We start from the raw sequence: 24,982 nt of genomic DNA, 5'->3' as shown, positions 1-24,982 counted from the left end.
TGGTCCCTGGGCGGAAGGAGGAAGTGGGGCAGGAAGTCCCACTCCTCCTGAGGCCCCCACCCCCCCCCAAGAAAAGTACATGCCAAATGTGGCATGTAAGGGGGCGAGGAGTAGATTAAGCGGAAGTTCCACTTTTGGGTGGAACTCCGCTTTAAATAAAAGCTAGCAAACCCACTGATGGTCCACTGTTGATTACTACAAAAGAGCAACACACATGTAAATGTTTAAAGTGTGCTGTACCACTATATTCTGACACTCATTTTTCTTTATGTATGACAGATTTGCTTCAAGGTAGTCATACACATTATATGATTTTTGACTATTTTATCCATATAAACCTCTAGACCAGAGCAAACCCTCTGGCTGTTCATTCTTCAGAGAGTATTCATTTGGCTTTTCTGAGTTCCCAATGCCATTCTTGTGTCTTTCTTGTGATGAGAATACAAAATTCTGTCTATGTCTAGCTTAGCCTGAACCTTTTTCTTGAATCAGTAATAATAAGATTATGCGATAATTTTTTTTAAAAAAGAGACATTTCCGTCAGGCTAGCTATATACAAGCAAGTTTATTTATTTTTTTAACAGAAGACCAGAGATGCAGCTTGTCATTGAAATGTCATTGAAATTATTGTTGCTCAATCTGGTGGTCTTTCCCAGTAAATGGCTGATGGGAGGGGGGGGGATGGGGTGTAAGCACAAGTCTAATCATTGGAAGAGAGCAGGTTGGGTTCCCGGCACAGCCATGACAGCTCCTATGTCTAGTGTGGTCAATTTTTATTAGGAAAGCAAAGGGAATTGGCAGGAACACTAGGGATTTCACACAAAGAATGCAATACAAACAGAAGAGGATACTTTTTCATGCAAGCACATGGTACAGCAGATACAAATGAAGAATATATATGAAATGTTGGGGTAACACATTCTCAGGGCAGTTTTTTTTATGGTGAAATGATTACGCACGTCAAATTACCTTGCAAGATTTCTGTGGTTAGTGTCACTTTTTATCTGTCCTGGCACATGTTGCCTCTTTGTTTACCTCTACAGCATATACATGATTGCTTAAACAGCATTTTCTGAATGGAAAAAGTTCTATTTTGTATGATTAACAAAATTTGTAGAGCATGTTCAGTTTGATGCATGAATTTTTATTTTGCAAGGGAATTGTTACTTAAATTAATGTGGAGAAATTTGCACTTTGCAAAGTGTACCCAATTATGTGCAAGGAAATAATAATAATAATACAAAAAATATTTTTGATGACACATAACTGGAGGCATTCAGCACGGTGTCTCCTCATTCACTAAGCTAAGTGAAAATTCCTTTGCACAAATAAAATTTACTTTGCTAAGTGAACAGTCTATACTATTTTTTTAGTTAATCAACTTTATTGAGCGTGTCTAGAATAACATATTCCAAATGATAAAAACTTTCCAAAAAGGAAGAACAATAAGGGAGGAGTCAGCGCTTAAAATGACATGATATCCCCTTGTGTATGGGCATTAGCAATGGGTACCAAACATTCAGCAATTTAGATAGTAATAGGATTTGTTTGATATTTTATGCCATTGTTCTTTCTTTACCCCGAAAAATATGGTGCTGGAGAAATCTAAAAATTAATGTCTACAAGAATTAAAATAATAATAAGGTTGGATTGTGCCTGCATGGCCAAGTGCCCTCTGATGTTTATGTGCAAGCTTTATCTTTTCTGCAGTGTCCCCTCTTTAGTAAGACTGCAGCAAGTTGTTATCAAAATTCCATTTGCTTAATGATTTTGTAAATTAAACTATAATTGCATTTTACTTCTTATCATAAGGCTGACTTTGTTTACCCTTTTCTTTTAGATTATCAGTTTATTAAATGTCTTTACACCACAGAAGACTCTTGAAGAGTTCCAGGATGTGTAAGTAATGCTGATTACATTAAGGCAATCTTCAGAGGTTGAGAAAGTACCTTCATTTATTAGATAAACTCAAGACAGTATTGACTTCAGGATACAGCTGTACTTGCAGGAAGTTTAAACAAAAGATATAGGCGCTATATGTATAAATAACAGTTATTTCACAGACTGTCTACCAAGTTGAAAAATCTCTGTGTGCAGTAATGAGCTCTGATATCAATTAGAATAGGTGATGCATGCATCAGACATGAACTATCTAGTTGAATAGAGAAGATTTAGAACAGTTGTCTGGATTCCCAGTCTGTATGCTCAGTGAAATGATACATCACTTGTCCCTGTGACACTAAAATGAAAATAATTGGCGCGGATGGCACAAGAAGATAGGATCCAATCCTTCCATAATCTACCAATGTCTCTGTTTATGTACCAACTGGAGAGGTTTACCCTCACTTTTTGTGCCCATGATACTATGGGGGAGATTTACTAAAACGGCAACACTCAGAATCTGGTGCAGCTGTGCAAGGCAGCCAATTAACTTCTAACTCCAGCATGTTCAAATAAAGTGGGTTACATAGCCTAAACATTTTTTACCTTAATGCATTCTTTGCATTAAGGTAAAAAATGCTTAGGTGTCAGCATCCCCTCTTTTACTTATCTGAGCCCTCATGCGATCCAGTGCCATGCACATCTGCAGCTCTGCTCTCCCCTCACTTCCAGGTTTTGCTGACTTTGCTGGGGCACCGGGAGCCATTGGCTCCCACTGCTGTCAATCAAAACCAGTAACTAGAGAGCAGGGGACATGGCCGAGTCCTGCTGTCTGTATCAATGGACGCATGCATGCACATGGCTGCTCCCCATGGGGGCACTGGACAGAGGGCATGGGCCAGGAGGGCCGATGGAGGAACCAAAAGAGGAGGTTTGTGGCCGCTCTGTGCAATTCCATTGCACAGAGCAGGTAAGTTTAGACATTTTATTTTCTATTTTTTTTTATTTACCTTTACAATCACTTTAAGTTTTGACAATAAAACTTGGAATCTGATTGGTTTCTAGGCAGAGCTGCACCATATTTTGCACAGTTTTACTAAATCAATCCCACTGTCATTAGGGACAGGGAGGGAGGGGAAATGATTCTATTGCAGACAGACAAAAAGCAACGCAAATGCCTCTTTGCTCTGAATATCTCGCACAGAGATTTTCAAACATGATTGATTATCCCTGTACCTAAAGCTGAGGATGTGAGAACCTTTTATTGTTATGTAATGCCACAGTACACACGTGATTGCAAAATAGTATTTTTTGGTGCAAGAAATGAAGTTACATACATACATACATACATTTAACTGGTTTATCTTTTGAATGTTTTCCTTAGTTATCTAGTAATGGAATTGATGGATGCCAATTTATGTCAGGTGATTCAGATGGAACTGGATCATGAGAGGATGTCCTACTTGTTGTATCAGATGCTATGTGGCATTAAACATCTTCACTCTGCTGGAATTATACACAGGGTTAGTAGTACCAATATATCGGACAAGTGATTCAATTGCTCTAGTTATTATGAATAACTTGTGTTATGGCCTGAAATCAAATGACATAATATTTGAAATGACAGTATAAGGCTTTTCTTGTTAAAATAGAAGTATGTTTTTTTTTTGCTATTCATACTTACCTCGGTGGATGGAGCATCAGGCTGATGCTGCCGCTGTCCCCTGGCATCTCTGCACTGAGAACCGAGCCACCGAACACCACGGATGGCTCGGTTCTAACTCCTCCCCGAGCAGAGCCATACTGACTGTCAGTCAACATGGCTTCTTCTTTACTTCTCAGCGCTCATTGGAGCGCCGAGCAGTGGAGGGGCGGGGAGAGGCTGTCTCAGCATCTCAGCAGCTTGCTGAGACGCTGAGATTGCCATCAATCAGGGCAGCTGGCGGATCCTGACTTGGAAGTCGTGATGACGCGCTGTCCCGACTGATGGCAGTGACATCACAGGAGAGCGGACTTCAGACCGCTCTCCACTGAAAACGAGTTACAGGGGTGAAAAACAAATTGCACTCCTGTAACTCAGCCCAGCATAAAAAGCACAGGATGGACTTCTCCTTTAAGTATTTTTTTCTGTATTATTAGCAATACCAGATAACTATTTTGACAACCTGGACAGCACTTTTACTAGAAAACTATTTATTTAATTGCATTTAATTATTCTCATTGATTGCTTGATTGATCGAAGAAGCAGACAGGTTTAGCAATCAATGTGTAATGATGCAGTGGGAAATTGCATTTACATTTGAAACATGCAATATAATGAGAGTGACAGAATTAGAAGAATTGCTTTTTGATTGGGGTACACTTGTTGATTCTCCTGAAAATGTGTAGATGTGTGTAAACTGTAGAGAATCAGGCAAATTATGAAACTTGGCAATCACTGAACTTTATGATTCTCTATAGACTGGACATATATTCATAAATATGTCCAGTAGAATTAGAAATCTGACTTACCAATTGACCAAGTTTTGTAAACAATTTTCATAGGAGGTATCTAAGATAATCATAATTTTTTCAAGATTGTTTAAAAAAACACCTTCAAACACAACTTGTAATTTAGTATTCGATACAGTGTCATTGAGATCAGTACATGTAAAATTATTCTTGGCCATGTAACTATGGTCTGGAGCTCAGCTACCATGCTGATCAACAAAAAAAAACTTACAATGTGATTATTCAAAAACAAACTCTTCCAAACTTTACCTGTCTTGCTGGCACTTCATTGAAGATTATGAAATTATTTCATAGGTTTGTGGGTGTTCTTCATTAAAGCTGAACTAAAGCCAATGCATATTCCAAATTATATATCTCTGTTTTCCACTTAACGTACCTTTGTTTTCCTGGTTGTCAGTCAAGAATGCTTCCTCAGTACTCTCTACTGACAGCCCAATATGAAGCACAGACTTGTTAAATAGCACAATGTGGTTACTGTGTGTAAAAGCTCTTAAAGTGGAATTTTCATCCCAATTTTTTTTCATTATTGTGCTCATTAGACCTTAAAAATAAAAAAATAAAATAAAAATGTTTTACTCATCTGGAAATGCCTGTTGCTATGCAGTGCCACAAAATCTGCTTTTGGAATCACCTAGGATCCTGACATCATCTCCTTTTAATGCTCCTGGGAAATGTGTGTCATCATTTCCCAGGATGCAGTACGCTACCCAATTATCACTCCCCATCCAAGACTTTCAGGAAGTAAGTGTTTGTGGGCTTCACAATGCCCACAAGCAAAATTACAATGGTGTGGACATAGTTTTATAAACTATTTTTTTTGAATAACTATGCGGAGGGGCGGCGGATTGTAAAATAGTAAGTGACCGGATTTATATTATAAAAATGCATGATGAAAGGACATACATTTAAAAAATGCTAATTGTGGTTGAAACCCCGCTTTAAGTATAAGAGCCTGCTCTCCACAGTACTATATTGAGATTAACATATTATCATATCTTTTGACCTGGCTTAACAAGCAGGAAATAGAAAAAAGGGGGCTAATGTTGGTCAGGATCCAACTGTATACAAACCAAATGGGAAACCAGGCGGTTATAAGATTCTGAGATGGAGAGTGATCACGATAGAGGAAAAAGGCATGGGGAAAGGATAAAGTGTGGTGGGCACCCCTGTGGCACATTAGGGGGTCATCAAGAATAAAAAATAATAAAAAAAAAGAATGGAGCCAATTTACAGTGGAAAGTTGGCAGAAAAAAAGTTGTCTATCCACAGGAACAGATAATGTTAAATTGAGTAATGGGGGTTGGTTTACTAATGGAGTATAGGCTGTTAACTAAGCAAAGTGAATTTTAATTTTGCAAGGAAATTTCCCTTAGCTTAGTGAAAAAGGTGAAGCTCTACTGACTTCAGTCATTCAATAATTTACAAACAAAACTAATTTTGTTAAATTGTCATTGCATGTGATTAGGTATTCTTTGCAAAATGGATTTTCCTCACAGTCACTAAGCTAAATAAAAATTACCATGCAAAGTTTAAATTTATATTGAGGCTGGGTTCACACTATTGCAAATTGGATGCAGGTTTCATTGCAGCCAATTTGCATGTCAGGAGATTCTGACCGGCTCTCTATGGAGTGGCTTTGTTGGGAATCGCACAGGAGTCCTTTGCGTCTTCTGGTCCATTTGAGGTCCAAATTTAGCCCAAAATTTGGACTGAAATCGGACCTAAAACGGTGAACAGGGACGCACCTGACCCCCTGCTGTGAACTGCTCCGTGCTGTACTGTGAACCCAGCCTGCAAGGTCGACACGCTTTACTACTTTAGTAAATCAGCTACTTGGAGTAATTTGGTTGTTTTTATTTTATGTTTTAATGGGCTAATAATTTTGATCATATTATTCTAGTTCAGCTTTAAATAATAAAATGTATGGACAGAATGAAAACTGTGATATGCTACATAGACGTGAACAATGTATGAGTTTTTTCTGTATATTTCTGAATAAAGCACAAAGCAGGAAAAATATTAATGCACTTTCTATTTCCCAAACAGGATTTAAAACCAAGTAATATAGTTGTGAAATCAGATTGCACATTGAAGATTCTTGATTTTGGATTGGCAAGGACGGCTGGCACTAGCTTCATGATGACTCCCTATGTAGTAACACGTTATTACAGAGCACCGGAGGTCATTCTTGGAATGGGATACAAGGAAAATGGTAGGCTGTGCCTTAGACACAGTCCATTAGTAAATGTAAAAGTATTGGGAAAAAATATATTTCACTTGATATTTTAAACGGTGTGGATATATGTAGAACATGGTGATTCAGGAAAAGAGAATTATTAGTCCCTGTAATATGCAGTAGGTAGGACCTTACACTACATACTAACTGGTAAATCTAAAAGTATTGTACAAATATTTTATAATCGGACTGTGAGGTGGGTGGCTAATTTTGAGAATATTTGATAAAGTAGACAAGAATGTGTACAGTACAGTAATCCAAAGTAACGAATCGGCAAGTATCTTTCATTGTTATTCAGAAAATGGATTGGTTACTAGTTAATTCCCTTATACATATAGTCATTGGTTTGAACAATCAAAGGTGTAGGCATCTTTTTTAATATTTTATTAATTGCTTCTATGTTATACAAAAATCCTGTTGACTTTAGTGCACATTGCAAAAATAATATTGGAATAAGGTAAACGAGAAAACCTGATTAGGATTCTAATAAGTGTCTGAGTGTTATCATAAATGGGATGTGATTAAGCACTGAATGTACTGGTAAGTATGGCACAGTAGCTTTTCTGCTGTATGCCACCTTGTAGAGCAGTGTCATTATGACAGTTACTATATATATCAAGCATAACTCACCTGCTGTTTTTTTTTGTTTTAAGTGTCATATTTTATCATTTAAAAAGAGCCAGCCAGTATTGTACTAGCTTTCTAGAGTAGACAGCACCTAATTTATTCATACTGTGGTACAGCTAAATTGGGTCTTAGACACCTTCTTTAAGGTAAATTTGCTACATGTAAATCAAGATCACAGTTATAGAGCAGATTAAAATAGTCATGTTGGCTTCCTAAAGTAAAAATAGTTACCTCCATTCCCACTCCCAGATTCTTTCCTGTGCAGCTCTGCCCAGTGCCATACAATCTTTACAAGAAAAGCATCCCAGGTTTGGTCCTGTACCTAGTGCGCACATGCGCTGTAACTTCGATCCGTCCTTCCTATGGATGATCCATACTCATGGCATTCCCCAGTTATACAGTTGAGTATGGACCATCCATAGGACTTAACTGGTCCATGGCACATGTGCACACTTAACACCCTTTAGAAGACCATGTAGAAATGAGTTATACTAACTGTGGCCAAAGCATAGTTTCAATAATACAATTAATTATAATTAGCTAGTTACTTTTTTATGAGTATTCATTATGACCTAATGTAATATTTTATTTTTTCTACTATTTTAATACATTAAGGGGTGCATTTATCAATGATTCGTCAATAAATTTGCCTAACCTTCGACTCAAAAAATAAAAGTTTTTTTTTGTGTGTGGCGTACAATTTTTGCTTACTTGTGCACATTCTTGAACTTGCTAGGGGTCAAGTAAAGTGGTAGGTAAAACACAAGCCCCGACGCCTGTTGCGCACACCCCTTCTTCGGCACCAGGAGTACAGATTAGCCCAGTGCTAGTCAGCTTCGTGCTTTGGAGGGGGTCCCATTTTTTGAGGGGGTAACCCCCTCAAAGCAGCCCCAAATACTAAGGAGCATGGGAACTTGTATAGTAGAGCAGGGGGCTTCACACTCACCACTCCCTAGCTATTGGGATACCAGCCTGCATTTAAAGTGGAACTAAACTCTCCTATTGTTTTCAGCTAAGGAAGCTGTCATATTGGCTTCTGTTTCATCTTCAACTGCCATGATGCTGCACATGTGATCAGTTATGACACCAGCTATTTGATGGCATGACAGTTTGGTTGAGAGCACAACCAATGTGACCGTTACATTCCTGACACTGTTATTTAAATTTGTTAAATTGATGGGTTTATTTCTGCTTTAATTAAAAAAAGATAATAACCCTTTAACTGCTAAAACTGTGTATACACACAGGTTCATCCTTTTGAATTTTACTTTAGCTATTTTTTCACTGGGTGAATTTCACTAGCAAATCATTGATAAATACATCCCTTAAAGATAAAATGTGCATTTTATAAATAATGGTTAATTTGCAAGGACAGCAGTACTTTTTGCTTATATTTATGTTTCTCTTTTTTTTTTCTGTAGCAGATATTACAAACATTTGATATAACTGAAATAAAGCTGTCCCACGCTTTCATCATATCATTTTTATTTTAGTCTAATCACGTTCATTATAAATGAATTCAGAAAATGACATGTCCTGACATGTCCTTATTAAGATCTTTTCACATCCATCATTCTACTGCACTTTATTGCTTATTTTCTGACTGTCATCTTCAGTCTTTTCATTCTCTTCAGTTCTGACTTATCCCCATCTGTACAATTGCAAGGTGGCATTTAAAATCTGCACACCTGTTTGCTAAAATGGGTATTTTGTTAACAGAATTGGTTTCTTTAAACTGCTATTTTGCTGCTATCATATGCCTGTTTATTTTAATTAAACTAGAAGGAAATGCTTATGAAAAATGGCACATTGGGTTATCGCTCCTAGACCCATAGCAATCAATCACATATTTTTTTTTTTTTTTGCAGTCTTTTAAAAAAATTCTGATTGGCTGGTGTCGGTTCTCAACACATTTAGAAAGCCAGTTTTTCTAAGTATTGCCAAATATGTTTTTGTTGGGGTGGGGATAACATGTTTTTATGCCATTTAATCTGCTTCTTCCCCTCCATGCTTTAGGAGTTTACCTTCCTTGCTAACCTTGCTTTTTTTTCCTCTTTTCACGTCTTAATGGCCTTGTTTCTGCACTTTTAGTGGATATTTGGTCTGTGGGATGCATTATGGGAGAAATGGTTCGCCACAAGATCCTCTTTCCAGGAAGGGACTGTATCCTTGTCAATTCCGAAGCTTCAATTCACAGAAACATACCTTCCAACTTATCTAGCTTACTTGTCTGATAATTAACCACCATATTTTTTGTCTCTATATACTAACTCTACTGAATAATAATTTAATGATCTGAGTGAGCTTTATCTTGCAAACACATACCGTACTTAGAAGTATGTGGATTGTGCACTAATGGAGGCAGTTGAAATGCAGATTTTTAGATCTAACATAATCTGGAACCTAAACACCTAAATATAACTCTTTTAAGGTTTTTGCTTTTTATCATAGTTAAAATCATCACTAGCACACTAGCAAATGTTGTATGAAATTATTAAAAACAAAATATAAAGGTTGAAACTGGTCATTCCTTGTAGTATTTTACCTAGCTAAAGAATGTCCCTTAGTGAAATTCAAATTGGTTATATAGAAAATTCTAACTAACCTATAAAATAAAATAGCAGTTTAAAAAAAAATTCCAGTCTCCATGTTTTTCAGTTTAGGACTGGAAAAAAAATCTCCTCAGCTGGTGACTTAAGTTTCCAAGCATTATTTATAACAAATCAAAACTGACACTAGAAGGAGTTCATTAAGGACCTTCTTAATTGAGGATATATGTGCTAACACTTAAGTGCAGTAACACAGGGCAAGCAATTAGTATTTATTTTGTAGAGATCTGATTTTAGCAGGGTGAACTCTGATTGGTTGCAATGGTTTACTGTGCTACAACAAAAGAAATAGCACTTAGAAATATAAATTTGTTAATGAGGGCTACATCTAGTGGAAGGTCAGTATCTACTTACAATAATATGTATGTGCAGACATGGATATATATATATATATATATATATATATATATATATACATATATATATATATATATATATATATATATATAAATATATACATATATAAATATATATATATATATATATATATATATATATATATATATATATATACACACACAGTATCTCAAAAAAGTTAGTACACCCCTCACATTTTTGTAAATATTTTATTATATCTTTATATGTGACAACATTGAAGAAATTGCACTTTGCTATCATGTAAAGTAGTCAGTGTACAGCTTTTTGTCAATATTTTGCGTGGCCACCGTTATTTTCCAGCACTGCCTTAACCCTCTTGGGCATGGAGTTCACAAGAGCTTCACAGGTTGCCACTGGAGTCCTATTCTACTTCCCCATGAAGGCATCACATAGCTGGTGGATGTTACGCCGCATACACACGATCGGTCCATCCGATGAGAACGGTCTGATGGACCGTTTTCATCGGTTAACCGATAAAGCTGACTGATGGTCTGTTGCGCCTACACACCATCGGTTAAAAAAACGATCGTGTCAGAACGCAGTGACGTAAAACACAATGACGTGCTGAAAAAAATGAAGTTCAATGCTTCCAAGCATGCGTCGACCTAATTCTGAGTATGCGTGGATTTTTAACCGATGGTTGTGCCTACTAACGATCGTTTTTTTCCGATCGGTTAAGAATCCATCGGTTAAATTTAAAGCAAGTTGGCTTTTTTTTAACCGATGGTTAAATAACCTATGGGACCCACACACGATCAGCGTCCTCTGTTTAACCTATCGTGTGTACGAGGCCTTAGAGACCTTGTGCTTCTCCATCTTCTGTTTGAGGATGCACCACAGATGTTCAATGGGGATTAGGTCTGGAGACATGATTGGCTAGTCAATATCCTCAGCTTCTTTAGCAAGGCAGCGATCGTCTTGGAGATGTGTTTGGGGTCGTTTTCATTTTGGAATACTGCCCTGTGGCCCAGCCCCCGAAGAGAGGGAATCATGCTCTGCTTCAGTATGTCACAGTACATGTTGGCATTCAGGGTTCCCTCAATGAACTGTAGCTCCCCAGTGTTGGCAGCACTCAGGCAGCCCCAGGTCATGACATTCCAACCACCATGATTTACTGTAGGCAAGACACACTTGTCTTTGTACTCCTCACCTGGTTGCCGCCACACACGCTTGACACCATCTGAAACAAATACGTTTATCTTGGTCTCATCAGGCCACAGGGCATGGTTCCAGTAATCCATGTCCTTATTCTGCTTGTCTTCAGCAAACTGTTTGCCAAATTTCTTGTGCATCATCTTTAGAAGAGGCTTCCTTCTGGGACGACAGCCATGCAGACCATTTTGATGCAGTGTGCGGTGTATAGCAATGCTGGCAGCACTCATACTTCTATTTCCAAAAGACAACCTCTGGATATGAGGCTGAGTACGTGCACTTAACTTCTTTGGTCGACCATGGCGAGGCCTGTTCTGAGTGGAACCTGTCCTGTTAAACCACTGTATGGACTTGGCCACCGTGCTGCAGCTCAGTTTCAGGGTCTTGGCAATCTTCTTATAGTCTAGGCAATCTTTATTTAGAGCAACAATTATTTTTTTTAGATCCCCAGAGAATTTTTTTGCCATGAGGTGCACTACATTACATTGTACCAAAGTGTAATTTCTTCAGTGTTGTCACATGAAAAGATATTATAAAATATTTACAAAAATGTGAGGGGTGTACTCACTCTTGTGAGATACTGTATATATATTCAATTAATAATGATGAATTCCATTCCTTTCTATAATGTGGCTGGAGCATGCTATACTGGTTACAGAGCTGCCACACTAAGCATGACTGCAGCACTGTAAAGAGAGTCAGGTATGCATCTTGGTCTGCAGTAATATTTCACAATCTAGGGAGGAGGTGAGATACATTTTTTTCTTTTTTTTGAATTATGAGCAAAGACTATTTCCCTACCCGCTACATTTTTGGCAGATCATAGATTTGATGTATTAAAAACAAGGGTGAACTTTAATGTAGTTTTGCAGAAAATGCTTTATTTATGTCAATTGTATGTAGTAATTTATTAACCAGTGGGGTATTGATTATGTAATTGGCATAAATAACTAGGCCTCCTAAACTTAAACCATTAGGGAGGCATTTTGGACATTAGGTAAGGGTATTACAACAAGTCTATCTGTTCACCATAACATTGTGATTCCATAATGCTGAGGTTCTGGCTCACATGGGGTCAACATTGGTCTGCCACAGTGTGCTAATGTACTGATGCCAGAAAATTATTCATTGACTTTGACTGATGACCTTACTGATGTGAATGCTCCAATGCATGGTTTGCACTGCATAGGTCCCAGTGCCCCAGAACCAAAGCACTGTAGAATCTTGTGTTTACACCTCACAAGTTTGTTTATGCTCATTCTATTGCCTCCACCCATCCCTCAAGGTTCGTTGATTATTTTAGCAGACATTTTCACTATATAAGTATTCTAAATACTGATTTAGTAATTTTGTAACGTTTTCCATGCCTGTGCATACAATGAAAGCACAGTCATAACCTGGCACAACCAGGGCTCTTGTTGTTAATTTTTGGGCAGACCCTACTTATGCAGCATTGTACATACTGACTTCCTTCTTTCAGGAGACAAGCAGCTGCTACCTTCTGCAATAAATTAACGATGCCACTAGGTACCTAACACATTTTAATAACTTGCTTCCATTTCCCTTAGTTATTTGCTTTTCTTTATATTTCAGGGTAACTTTTGCATCATTTTTCAATCAAAATTGATTGAGAGTATTGAGCAGGCCTTTATTTTTCTACAGTTTTATACCTTTGATAACTACTTAACAGTTATCATACTACTAAAACTACTGTTGCCAACTTAAAAAAGATTAGTTATGTGGCACAATGATGGCAGAATATATATTTTTATTTGCCTTTTGCATTTAAAATTCTAAATTAAGTAGAGGTTAGCATTTCTGTATAACACCTTTTATACTAACCCTACAACTATTTAACACTTTTTGTTGGTATAATGTGTACTACTATAGTATTTACTGACACCACTCATACTGACACCATAAAACTATTATTGGTAAACAAAGGTTATTAACACTCTAACAATTTTCATCAGTCTGACGGAATGTCTACAGTTCAGTTTCCTACCCTCATTTCCCATGATGACTTTATTTATAAATAATGTACTAAGTGGTAACTTACAAGACAGTCCCAATAACAATCAACTCAGCACTAATCAACACTGACATATATGTCTCATACTTCTCTTGGTCATGTAATAATTTATAACGTTACATAGGAGTAAATATTGTGTATTTACTGTATATGTGGACTGCCGCTTTAATGGGAAAGCAGTGGACTGAATCAGCTATTCTCGCAAATACGATGTGCTGGAAGACTAAGCTAGGCACATGGTAGTAATAACAGGCTAATCTGTTTATCACCTTTACCATCATTTTTCTAACACATATCTAGAAGTTAGTGAATGTGGCACACATTACTTTTTTTTCAATAGTATAACTATTAATTCAGTATTTGGCTTGGTTGGTACAATGGCACAATTTTTAGCTGTGCCATTACCATAATTTCCGCTGATTATTGAGTATTACAATTTTGGGACTTCCAACAAGAGAGTGGCTTGGCTGGACTTCTTTTTTAGTGAGTGTGTCCTAGGTGAATAGTATTACTATCTAACATTTTCTTCTTCAGCAGGTTGCAGAAAGCCTTTCCACTGTATTTCCTGTTCATTCTCAGAGTCTCAATCATTCTACAGTCTTCTAGCTTCATTAGTTACCTATAATAGTCACAGTCAAAGAGCGCTAGGTTGGAAGGTATGTATAAGTCATAGCAACTAATTACCTAGAGGGTGAAAACTCACCAGTTTTTAGAAATAGCAGATAATGTTAATATGCCCATCATTACACCTCTATGTTAAAACACTGCTTATTTTATTTTGGGTGGTCCTTATTGTATGGTTTTATTTTTTTACATGTTTTGCAAATTCCCATTGCATATTTTAAATATATTCACATTAACAGCAGTAAAAGGAATGCCGTATCTTGGAGGCCTCGTGGCTTTGCTGAAGCTATATTTTGTTATTCGTATTGATGCTTGCAGCTTGGCTTACCTTTGTGTTCTATTTTGCATTTGATTCTAAATTCCACTCTGTGAAATTGTAAGGCCGTTTCTCTCATCTTGTTTTCCTTTTAATGCTATAATTTAACAGTCATCAAGACATTTCATTTATTTATTTTGTTTCATTTTCAATTTTAAAGCATGGAACACAAATTAGGTTGTGGTGTATTCCTTTGGAAACACTAACAAAATGCAAGATAATGTAAGTTGTGACTTTAGAGAATATATGTTAGGTGGACAAAGAGACTCACGATTAAAAAGATGATGATTAGCAAAAAATGTGTTTTTGCCATTATATATGATTTGGTTGCTTGCTTTCATAACCTGCAGGTGGAATCTGACTAAATTTGTAGAACAGGCCACACCTCCTCTTTACTTTGCTTTAGAAATATGTGCCCTATGTGTTTAAAAAAAAAGATTCAATTGGCCTCCTGAAAAGTGAAACTAATGCCGCATACACACGATCGGGCTTTTGCCTGGCCAAATCACATCGGAATTTGATCGGAGAAAAAGAGAACATGTTCTCGATCTAAACTCCAATGGAATTCATCGAAATTTCCGATGAAAAAACTCAGATGGGGCTACACACAATAGGAATATCCAATGGAAAAAGTCAGTTTGACTTTTTCCATCGGAAATTACGATTGTGTGTACACGGCATAAAGGAGGTGATTTGCACATAGCAGTCGGGATGATTCTTCCTTTTGCTATCCAACTTAATTTATAAAAAAAAGCGGTGAATTGTAATTGATTGCTATAGGCGATACAAATATACTATTTTCATTCATTGGTTGTACACCCATTATGTCTGTTAGTATGGATGAAGCTTACATCTAATTGTAACAGATTGTTTTGTTTTGAAAATAGTCCAATAGTTTGAAGAACACACCATCTTCATTTATTTGTTTAAGAATAAATCAGGCAAACCTTGCCTTGGAAATTACAGAAAGGTACCAGAAGCTCAGTCTGTAGACATTTATTCTCTATTCATGTTGGAGAGAGTTAGTTTTTTACTAGACCTAAACCGGAGCCGCGCAATATAGTCAATGGGGTTAAATGACTAAAGGGAAATAGAATGTGCAGTGCAGTTGTACTCTGCAAGTGCAGTTGCTCTAGAGCTTAGTAAATTAGGTAAAGCTTCACTTTGCAAAGCATACCCATTTACGTGCAAGGAAAATAAAAAAACATAATTTTTGCTTACATATGATTGGATGATGAAAGTCAGCAGTGCACTGTTTATTTGTCATTAGTAAATCAACCCCAATTGTGAGGGGAATCAGGAAATAAAGAAAACAGTTGTTGATGCTGGTGTCCAGGATAAATTAAGATAGTAGGGGTTGGTTTCAAGCCTCCCCATGATAAAATATCAGTTTGGGAAACCACTGTGTTTTCATCTCTGTTTTATAAACATTACTTTTCGTATTATAACTAAAGTTCAGTGTTGGTGGATAAAACCCTAACATTTAATTGACCTTATAAACTTCGACTAGCCACTAGATTGTATTTAATAGTATAATCAAACATAACATTGGAAATGATGTACTTCCACAATGCTCCTGAATCTTCTTATTAGACGTTATGTTCATGCTCTTTTTATGATATGAATAACACTGAGAAAATTAAACCTGAACAATGCATAAATCTGAACATTTCTGCCTCTTGCGGGAGATTATGGATTATGAATATTGATTCTAAGTTGTAAAGTGCTCAGCACTCATCTACTGCTATGGCAAATTAATTCAGTGGAAATGAATAATATTCAGGACTTCATTAGTTAAACAGTGCTTAGTGAATGGAACATTGCTGCTGCTGCTGCTGCTGCTGCAATATACTGTATATCTTCTTAAATAAAAGGAACCATTTTCATTAGAAAATTATATTGTGGTTGAAATGGTATATCAGGAGAGAAAAAAAGATGAATAACATAGCTTGATAAAAAATAAAAAAAAAGATAGCATTACTCATATATTAATTCACGTTATGGGATCCAAACAAATCAAATGAAATTTAACCATATATGCGCTAAAACTTTTAAATCATATTAGCATTATTTGAACCTCAAATGAGAGAGAGCTGCAAAGCGCATTTTTAATTTAAACAAAGAGGCTGGCACATTACATCTGGTGCTTTTAAAGTGTAAAAAAAGTAAGATGAACAGGAACTTTTTGTTTTATAGAAATATTGTTTTATATATATATATAAAATATAAAATAGAGTTCAATTTTGAATAGCAAAAATATCAGGAGAAAATTATAAAGATGGTAAGTATAATTTAATAAAACAAAAATAAATAAATGTAAATGTTAATGTGCATTAATTACACGTTACGTATGCTGTAAAAAGACAGTCAATTCTTTTGAATAGGGTAACTAATGCACCACAACAAGCCTAAAATTGGACCTGTAGTATTTTTATATCACAACGCCCCATTACGAACCTGAAAAAACAGGTGTGTTCAGAAAATCTATTGCGGTCCGATTCATATTAGGTGGTACCGCAGGGCGTGCGTACATTTGGTGTAAATAAGCCCGAAAACATTCCTACTTGTGCATTGAGACTTTTGTCTCTGTGTCTTTCATATCTAATGTATGAACCATAAATTCATGTCATGGATGGCAATACCAAAATCACAGGAACTCATCAGAACTAATAATACTAAAAATAGTCTAATTGGGGAGACATAGCTGCTTTTTGTTCATCTAACTCAAACATTAACCACTTGACCACTGGGCACGTAAACCCACTTAATAACCAGACCAATTTTCAGCTTTCGGTGCTCTCACAATTTGAATGACAATTACTCAGTCATACAACACTGTACCCAAATGAAATTTTCGTCCTTTTTTTCACACAAATAGAGCTTTCTTTTGGTGGTATTTAATCACCGTTGGGTTTTTTATTTTTTGCGCTATAAGAGAAAAAAGACTGAAAATTCTGTAAAAAAAAAAAAAATTTCTTTGTTTCTGTTATAAAATTTGGCAAATTTAGTATTTTTTCTTCATTCTTTTGCATAAATGTGAAAGATGAAGTTACGCCGAGTAAATAGATACCCAACATGTCACCCTTCAAAATTGCACACGCTCGTGGAATGGCGCCAAACTTTGCTACTTAAAAATCCCCATAGACGACGTTGCAGGGTATTGTGGGGTATTGCGGAGTATTGTGGGGTATTGCGGAGTATTGTGGGGTATTGCAGGGTATTGCGGGGTATTGCGGGGTATTGCGGAGTATTGCGGGGTATTGCGGGGTATTGCGGGGTATTGCGGAGTATTGCGGGGCATTGCGGAGTATTGCGAGGTATTGCAGAGTATTGCGAGGTATTGCAGAGTATTTTGGGGTATTGCAGAGTATGGGGGCATTGCAGAGTGTGGGGGCATTGCAGAGTATGGGGGTATTGCATAGTATGGGGGTATTGCATAGTATGGGGGCATTGCAGAGTATGGGGGCATTGCAGAGTATAGGGGCACTGCAGAGTATGGGGGTAATATTGCAGAGTATTGCACAGGGAGGGAGGGATGGATCTGTGACTGCATGTGTCACAGATCCAGCCCGCAGCAGCAGCAGCAGCTGCTGCTGCTTCCGCTCTCTCCCCTCTCCTCTCTCACACTGTACCGTTCGGTACAGAGAGGAGAGGGAGGAACCGGCGTCATCACATGACGCCGGTTTGTTTACTAGTGATCGCTCCGTCATTGGACGGAGCGATCACGTGGTAAACCGCCGATATCAGCGGCGATTTACCGTGATCCATGATCAGCCGGGTCCGGAGGACCCGGCGGTCACGGAGACTCCCGTGTGCGTGCCCCACAGGGCGCGCGGGAGCGCGATTCTAGGAGGACGTACATTGACGCCCTCCTAGAATTAAGCAACCGCCTTGTAGACGTATTTCGTCTATAGGGCGGTTGTTAAGTGGTTAACACTATCATCTCTCATTTTGGTGTCACCTTTTGTCAAAACTGCCACACGCACGGAACAATAGGCCTCCTACAAAAAGTTATGTGCATGTCAAATATCCTTAAGACCCCTTTCACACTGAAGCGTTTTACAGAGTTTTAGTGTTAAAAATAGTGCTATTAAAACGCTCATAAAACGCTCTCCATGCATCTCAATTGACCCTTTCACACTGAGTCCTGCAAGCAGCATTTCGGAGCAGCTTTTGGGCGCTGAAAAAAACGCTCCAAAAACGCCCCTCTCCATTAAAATGAATTGAAAGCGCTGTAAAAACGCCTTACCCCTTCACACTGAGGCACTGCAAAAACGCCCTAAAACATTAGGGTCTTAGCGGTGCTTTACCAGCACATTGGAATTGCAGATGAGGCTTCGCTCGAAAAACGCTCGAATAACGCTCGAATAACGCTCGAAAAACGCTTGAATAACGCTCGAATAATGCTCAAAAAACGCCCCAGTATGAAAGGGGCCTTACTGTACAGGTGAGGGTTTTTCACATATTGCATTATGACATAATATTTTTTTTCAGTAATTTATGCCTATTACTGATTCATCAATTGTTCCACCTTGTAAAAGTTAACCCATTACTATACCACCCACTGAGTTATCCCAAATACAGGAAGCTTTGTCATTCTCTTGGTTTCCCTTCTCAATTCCCTACCTTGGCATTGAATTGACTGCAGGTTTATCTGATCTTTACTCTGCTAATTATCTTCCGATGTTGACCCATCTTACTAACCTCATGACCAAATGGTCTAATCTCCCACTAGCCTGGATGGGTAGTATCACCATGGTCTCTGCCTTATTACAACAGCATATATTCTCTTATGTTTGGGACGCTGTCAGGCCCCGCATTCCACACTCTACTCTCTAGATTCCTAAAATAGGGGGAGGCTTAGGTCTTCCTAACTTCGCTAAATACTACTATGCTGCCCAATTGGCTCCGCTATCTAAAATAACATGCTACCTCTGATATTCCCCTATGGGTAGCCATGGAATCAGTTGAATGTGATCCCCTTTTTGCTGCTAACATTCTTTGGCTTCAGCCCTCTGATCGTCACACCATACAAAACCCCATCACGGGCCATGCCTTTACCATTTGGGATCGCCTTAAGTCAAACTATGCCCTCCAATCTCCCTATAACCCATTGTTATCCTTCCCCTGCAATCCTGCTTTCTATTTTGCTTGGACTTCTCCATCATCTTTTTAAGCTTGGTCTTCAGCCAACCTTACCTGAGCCCATACATTTATGACCTCCTTCGGAATGATGCCATTCCCTTCTCTTAGTGAATCACATGATATCCCTCCATCGGAAATTTTTCATTACTTTCAAATCAAGCACTTTATCACACCATTGCTACCGAAAGACTCCTCTGCCCCCTCACTGTCTCTCTTCGACCAGGCATGCAAAAATTACCCCAACATACAGCGCCTCATCTCTTCTCTATACTCTCAGCTTCTACACACTAATACCTCCTCTGCCCCCTCCTATGTCACTAAGTGGGAAAGAGACCTAGGGACAACGTTTGATGTAGCTGACTGGAATCACATCTAGCAAGCCACTAAGTCCTCCTCACAGAAAATTGTGACGCTAGAGACTAATTATAAAGTTCTAACCTGCTGGTATTTGGTCCCCTCCAGGATCGCCAAATACGTCCCACATTATTCCTCTGAGGCCCCGTACACACGACCGAGTTTCTCGGCAGAATTCAGCCAGAAACTCGGTTCAGAGCTGAATTCTGCCGAGAAACCCGGCCGTGTGTACACTTTCGGCCGAGGAAGCCGACGAGGACCTCGGCGAGGAAATAGAGAACATGTTCTCTATTTCCTCGTTGTTCAATGGCAAAAGTCGGCCCGCCAAGTTCCTCGGCGGCTTCCACACTGAACTCGACGAGGAACTCGATGTGTTTGGCACGTCGAGTTCCTCGGTCGTGTGTACGGGGCCTACCTGTTTTCTAGGCTGTATGGCTGAGGGCACCTTCCTCCATATTTGGTGGACGTGTCTTTTGAGCTTTCTGGAATGAAGTATTTAACATCCTTTCTATGCTTTTCTCCACACCTGTTACTCTAGACCGAGCTGTTGCACTTTTGAACCAAACCCCCCCCCCCCCTGGAATTGTTCCAACGCCAATTCAAGCTCTTACTGCAGATCACAACAGCGGCCAAACAAGTTAGAGCTGAGGTTTGGAAAACCCCTACACTCTGTATCCTTGCGGTTAAAAATAAAGTCATGCAAGCTAGATACATACGAAAATAGAAGCAATCATTACAGACAGAATGGCTAAATTCAATGCCCTCTGGAGACCTAGAGTGACCATCCACCTACCACCTAACTTTAATTAGTCCCTTTTGCCCTCATGACTAGCAAATCCTCTGAGCCTTAATAGTGATATATCTTAGGCCTCCTCTGATGGTACTCAGGGTTCCTCCCTCCCCTTGCCCCACACCTATTTATCCCTTTCCCTCCCTGCCCCTTTTCTCCTTCTTTTTCCTTCATTACTTCTCAACTTCAGCTTCCTTTCCCTTTCTGCCTGCTTTCTCCTTCCCCCATTTGGTAGCTGTTAGCCAATAGATATTTAAGCTGCCTAGTGAAGTGATGGCTAATGGACTCTACTGCCAGTCTTCTTTTAAGGATAACATAGTTCTTCCCCTGAGTTACTTGAATGTCTTCCTCCACCATAATCTATCCCTTCCTATCCTGTTCTCTGCAAATGCCTAGGCATGGACTACATTTTTTACGCCTGTTTTACGCCTGTATCTTGGTTACATTCATGCAACTTAAGGCTATTTTGCTTATGATTTTTGATTTATGCCTGTTCTCTTGGTTCTGCTTTTTTCTTACCGTGCTATTGTATACAGTATCTCATAAAAGTAAGTACACCTCTCACATTTTATCTTTTCATGTGACAACACTGAATCAATTATACTTTGCTACAATGTAATGTAGTGTAAATTTGCTGCGCCCTCAAAATAACTCTACGCACAACCATTAATGTCTAAACTGCTGGCAACAAAAGTGAGTACACCCCTAAGTGAAAATTTCCAAATTGGGTAAAAAATTCCCTCCCCGTGTCATGCAACTCCTAAGGCCGTGTACACACGGTCGGACAAAACCGATGAGAATGGTCCGAGGTTCAGTTTCATCGGTCCAAACCGACCGTGTGTATAGCCCATCGGTCTGTTGTCCTTCGGTCCAAAATTTTAAAACATGCTTCAAAATCGAACCGATGGCCCGCTGCCCGATTGGTCCAAACCGATGGTTAGTACAGAAAGCATCGGTTCAAAGCCCGTGCATGCTCAGAATCAAGTCGACGCATGCTTGGAAGCATTGAACTTCGTTTTATTCAGCACGTCGTGTGTTTGACGTCACCGCGTTCTGACCCGATCGGTTTTTGTAACGATGGTGTGTACGCACTTCAGACCATCAGGCCACTTCAGCGGTGAACCGATGGAAATGGCCCGTCGGACCATTCTCATCGGTTTGGAACGACCGTGTGTATGCGGCCTTAGTGTTTCAATGTCTCAGGTGTGAATGGGGAGCAGGTTTGTTAAATGTGGTGTTATCGCTTTCACTCTCTCATACTGATCACTGGAAGTTCAACATGGCATCTCATGGCAAAGAACTCTTTGAAGATCTGGAAAAAAGAACTGTTGCTCTACATAAAGATGGCCTAAGCCATGGGTGCTCAACCTGTGGCTCTCCAGCTGTTGCAGAACTACAAGTCCCATGAGGCATTGCAAGGCTGACAGTTACAAGCATGACTCCCAAAAGCAGAGGCATGATGGGACTTGTAGTTTTGCAACAGCTGGAGAGCCACAGGTTGAGCACCCATGGCCTAAGCTATAAAAAGATTGCCAAGTTCCTGAAACTGAGCTGCAGCACGATGATCAAGACCATACAACGGTTTAAAAGCGGTTTAATAGGACAGGTCTGGGGCTACTGTTCATTGAGGGAACCATGAATGCCAACATGTACTGTGACATACTGAAGCAGAGCATGATCCCCTCCCTTTCAGAGACTGGGCCGCAGGGCAGTAATAACGACCCCAAACACACCTCCAAAAATGACCATTTCCTTGCTAAAGAAGCTGAGGGTAAAGTTGATGGACTGGTCAAGAATGTCTCCAGACCTAAACCCTATTGAACATCTGTGGGGCATCCTCAAATGGAAGGTGGAGGAGTGTAACGTCTCTAACATCCACCAGCTCTGTGATGTCATTATGGAGGAGTGGAATTGGACTCCAGTGGCAACCTGTGAAGCTCTGGTGAACTCCATGCCTAACAGGATTAAGGCAGTGCAGGAAAATAATGGTGGCCACACAAAATATCGACACTTTGGGCCCAATTTGGAAATTTTCACTTAGGGGTTTACTCACTTTTGTTGCCAGCAGTTTAGACATTAATGGCTGTGTGTTGAGTTATTCAGTACACTCACTACTTTACATTGTAGCAAAGTGTCATTTCTACAGTGTTTTGACCTGAAAAGATATAATAAAAAAATTACAAAAATGTGAGGGGTGTACTCACTTTTGTGAGATACTAAATATATATACGATTAATAATGATGAATTCCATGCCTTTCTATAATGGAGCTGGAACATGCTATACTGGTTCCAGAGCTGCCACACTAAGCATGACTACAGCACTGTGAAAAGAGTCAGGTATGCATCTTGGTCTGCAGTAATATTTCACAATTTAGCGAGGGAGTGAGACTATTTCCCCAACCGCCAAATTTTTGGCAGATCATAGATTTGATGTATTAGTAACAAGGGTGAACTTTAATGTAGTTTTGCAGAAGATGCATTATTTATGTAAATTGTATGTAGTAATTTATTAACTACTTGCCGACCAGCCGCCGGCTGGCAGGTCGGCTCCCCTGCGCGAGAGCCCGTAGCTATACGTCGTATACGCCGTAGCTATACGTCGGCTCTCTAAGCGGCCACTAGGGGCGCATGCGCAACGCTGGTCCCGCTTGTCCCTGACTCCCGTGCGCGTGCACCCGCGATTGCTCGTTACAGAGCTGGGACCGGGAGCTGTGTGTGTAAACACACAGCTCCCGGTCCTGTCAGGGGAGAAATGCCTGACCGTCTGTTCATACAATGTATGGACAGCGATCAGTCATTTCCCCTAGTGAGGCCACCCCCCCTACAGTTAGAACACACCCAGGGAACTTACTTAACCCCTTTCCTGCCTCCTAGTGTTAACCCCTTCCCTGCCAGTGGCATTTTTATATTAATCCAATGCATTTTTATAGCACTGATCGCTATAAAAATGCCAATGGTCCCAAAAATGTGTCAAAAGTGTCCGAAGTGTCAACCATAATGTCGCAGTACCGAAAAAAAATCGCTGATCGCCGCCATTACAAGTAAAAAAATAAAATAATAAAAATGCCATAAAACTACCCCCTATTTTGTAAACGCTATAACTTTTGCGCAAACAAATGAATAAACGTTTATTGCGATTTTTTTTACGAAAAATATGTAGAAGAATACGTATCGGCCTAAACTGAGGAATTTTTTTTTTTTTTTATATATTTTTGGGGGATATTTATTACAGCAACAATTACAAAATATTTTTTTTTTCAAAATTGGTGCTCTATTTTTGTTTATAGCGCAAAAAATAAAAACCGCAGAGGTGATCAAATACCACCAAAAGAAAGCTCTATTTGTGGGGAAAAAAAGGACGCCAATTTTGTTTGGGAGCCACTTTGCACGACCGCGCAATTGTCAGTTAAAGCCACGCAGTGCCGAATGGCAAAAAGTGCTCTGGTCTTTGACCAGCAATATGGTCTGGGGGTTAAGTGGTTAACGAGTGGGGCATTGATTATGTAATTGGCATAAATAACTAACAGTCCTAAACTTAAAACATTAGGGAGGAATTTGGGAGGTTAGGTAAGGGTATTACAATAAGTCTATCTGTTCACCATAACATCGTGATTCCATAATGCTTTGGTTCTGGCTCACTTGGGTCAACATTGGTCTGCAACAGTGTGCCAATGTGCAAATGCCAGAAAATTATTCATTCACTTTGACTGATGACCCTACTGATGTGAATGCTCCAATGCATGGTTTGCACTGCAGAGTTCCCAGTGCCCCAGAATCAAAGCACTGTAGATTCTTCTGTGTAAACCACACAAGTTTGTTTATGCTCATTCTATTGCCTCCACCCATCCCTCATATAAAACCGTTAAGATGTTCACATAGTGAACAAATATATAAATAACTCATAGACATACAATAAAGCAGAATAGGTGTGATAAGCCATTTCATGTTCAGTGAGAGACATTCAGAAGATAACTGTAGCCAGGGCAATGCCAGAATTAGACTACCACCTTAGGGTGCCAGGATGGGGGGATGGGGGGGGGGGGTAGTCTACGATCTGAATCGCCAGCCACTTGCTGGGGATTTGGACTTTTAAAACTCTTGTCTTCTGTAGTCATCAGTTGCTGGGTCTGCCTGTATCCTACGCAACGGATGGCATGCTATGTACGCGCTTTGTAGGCACACACAGCAAGCTGCTCTGTGCAGAGCTGCTCTGCCTACCAACTCCCCCTTTCCTGCTCTAGCTTCAGATTCCTAGCACAGCACCGCTGTGCAGAGCTACTTCGCCTCCAAACCCCACCCCCCATTCAGGCTCCAGCTTCCTGGCTC

At 39.3% G+C, this 24,982-nt stretch overlaps 1 protein-coding gene across 8 annotated transcripts in view; it reads left to right on the top strand.

Moving 5' to 3' along the window:
* MAPK10 (mitogen-activated protein kinase 10) overlaps nt 1–24,982 on the top strand; it is a 275,129-nt gene that overhangs the window by 198,717 nt on the left and 51,430 nt on the right. For 6 of the 8 annotated variants that reach the window (XM_040326629.1, XM_040326616.1, XM_040326626.1 and 3 more), the window contains exons 5-8: nt 1,841–1,899; nt 3,266–3,404; nt 6,439–6,604; nt 9,347–9,418. In XM_040326629.1, coding sequence (XP_040182563.1) covers nt 1,841–1,899; nt 3,266–3,404; nt 6,439–6,604; nt 9,347–9,418 — 436 coding nt within the window. The remainder of the gene's footprint in view (nt 1–1,840; nt 1,900–3,265; nt 3,405–6,438; nt 6,605–9,346; nt 9,419–24,982) is intronic. The other 2 variants (XM_040326632.1, XM_040326622.1) reach the window with 1 other exon arrangement.

Source organism: Rana temporaria, chromosome 1 (genome assembly GCF_905171775.1).
Source record: "Rana temporaria chromosome 1, aRanTem1.1, whole genome shotgun sequence".
Lineage (NCBI taxonomy): Eukaryota > Metazoa > Chordata > Amphibia > Anura > Ranidae > Rana > Rana temporaria.
This window is presented reverse-complemented; position numbering and strand designations above follow the sequence as displayed.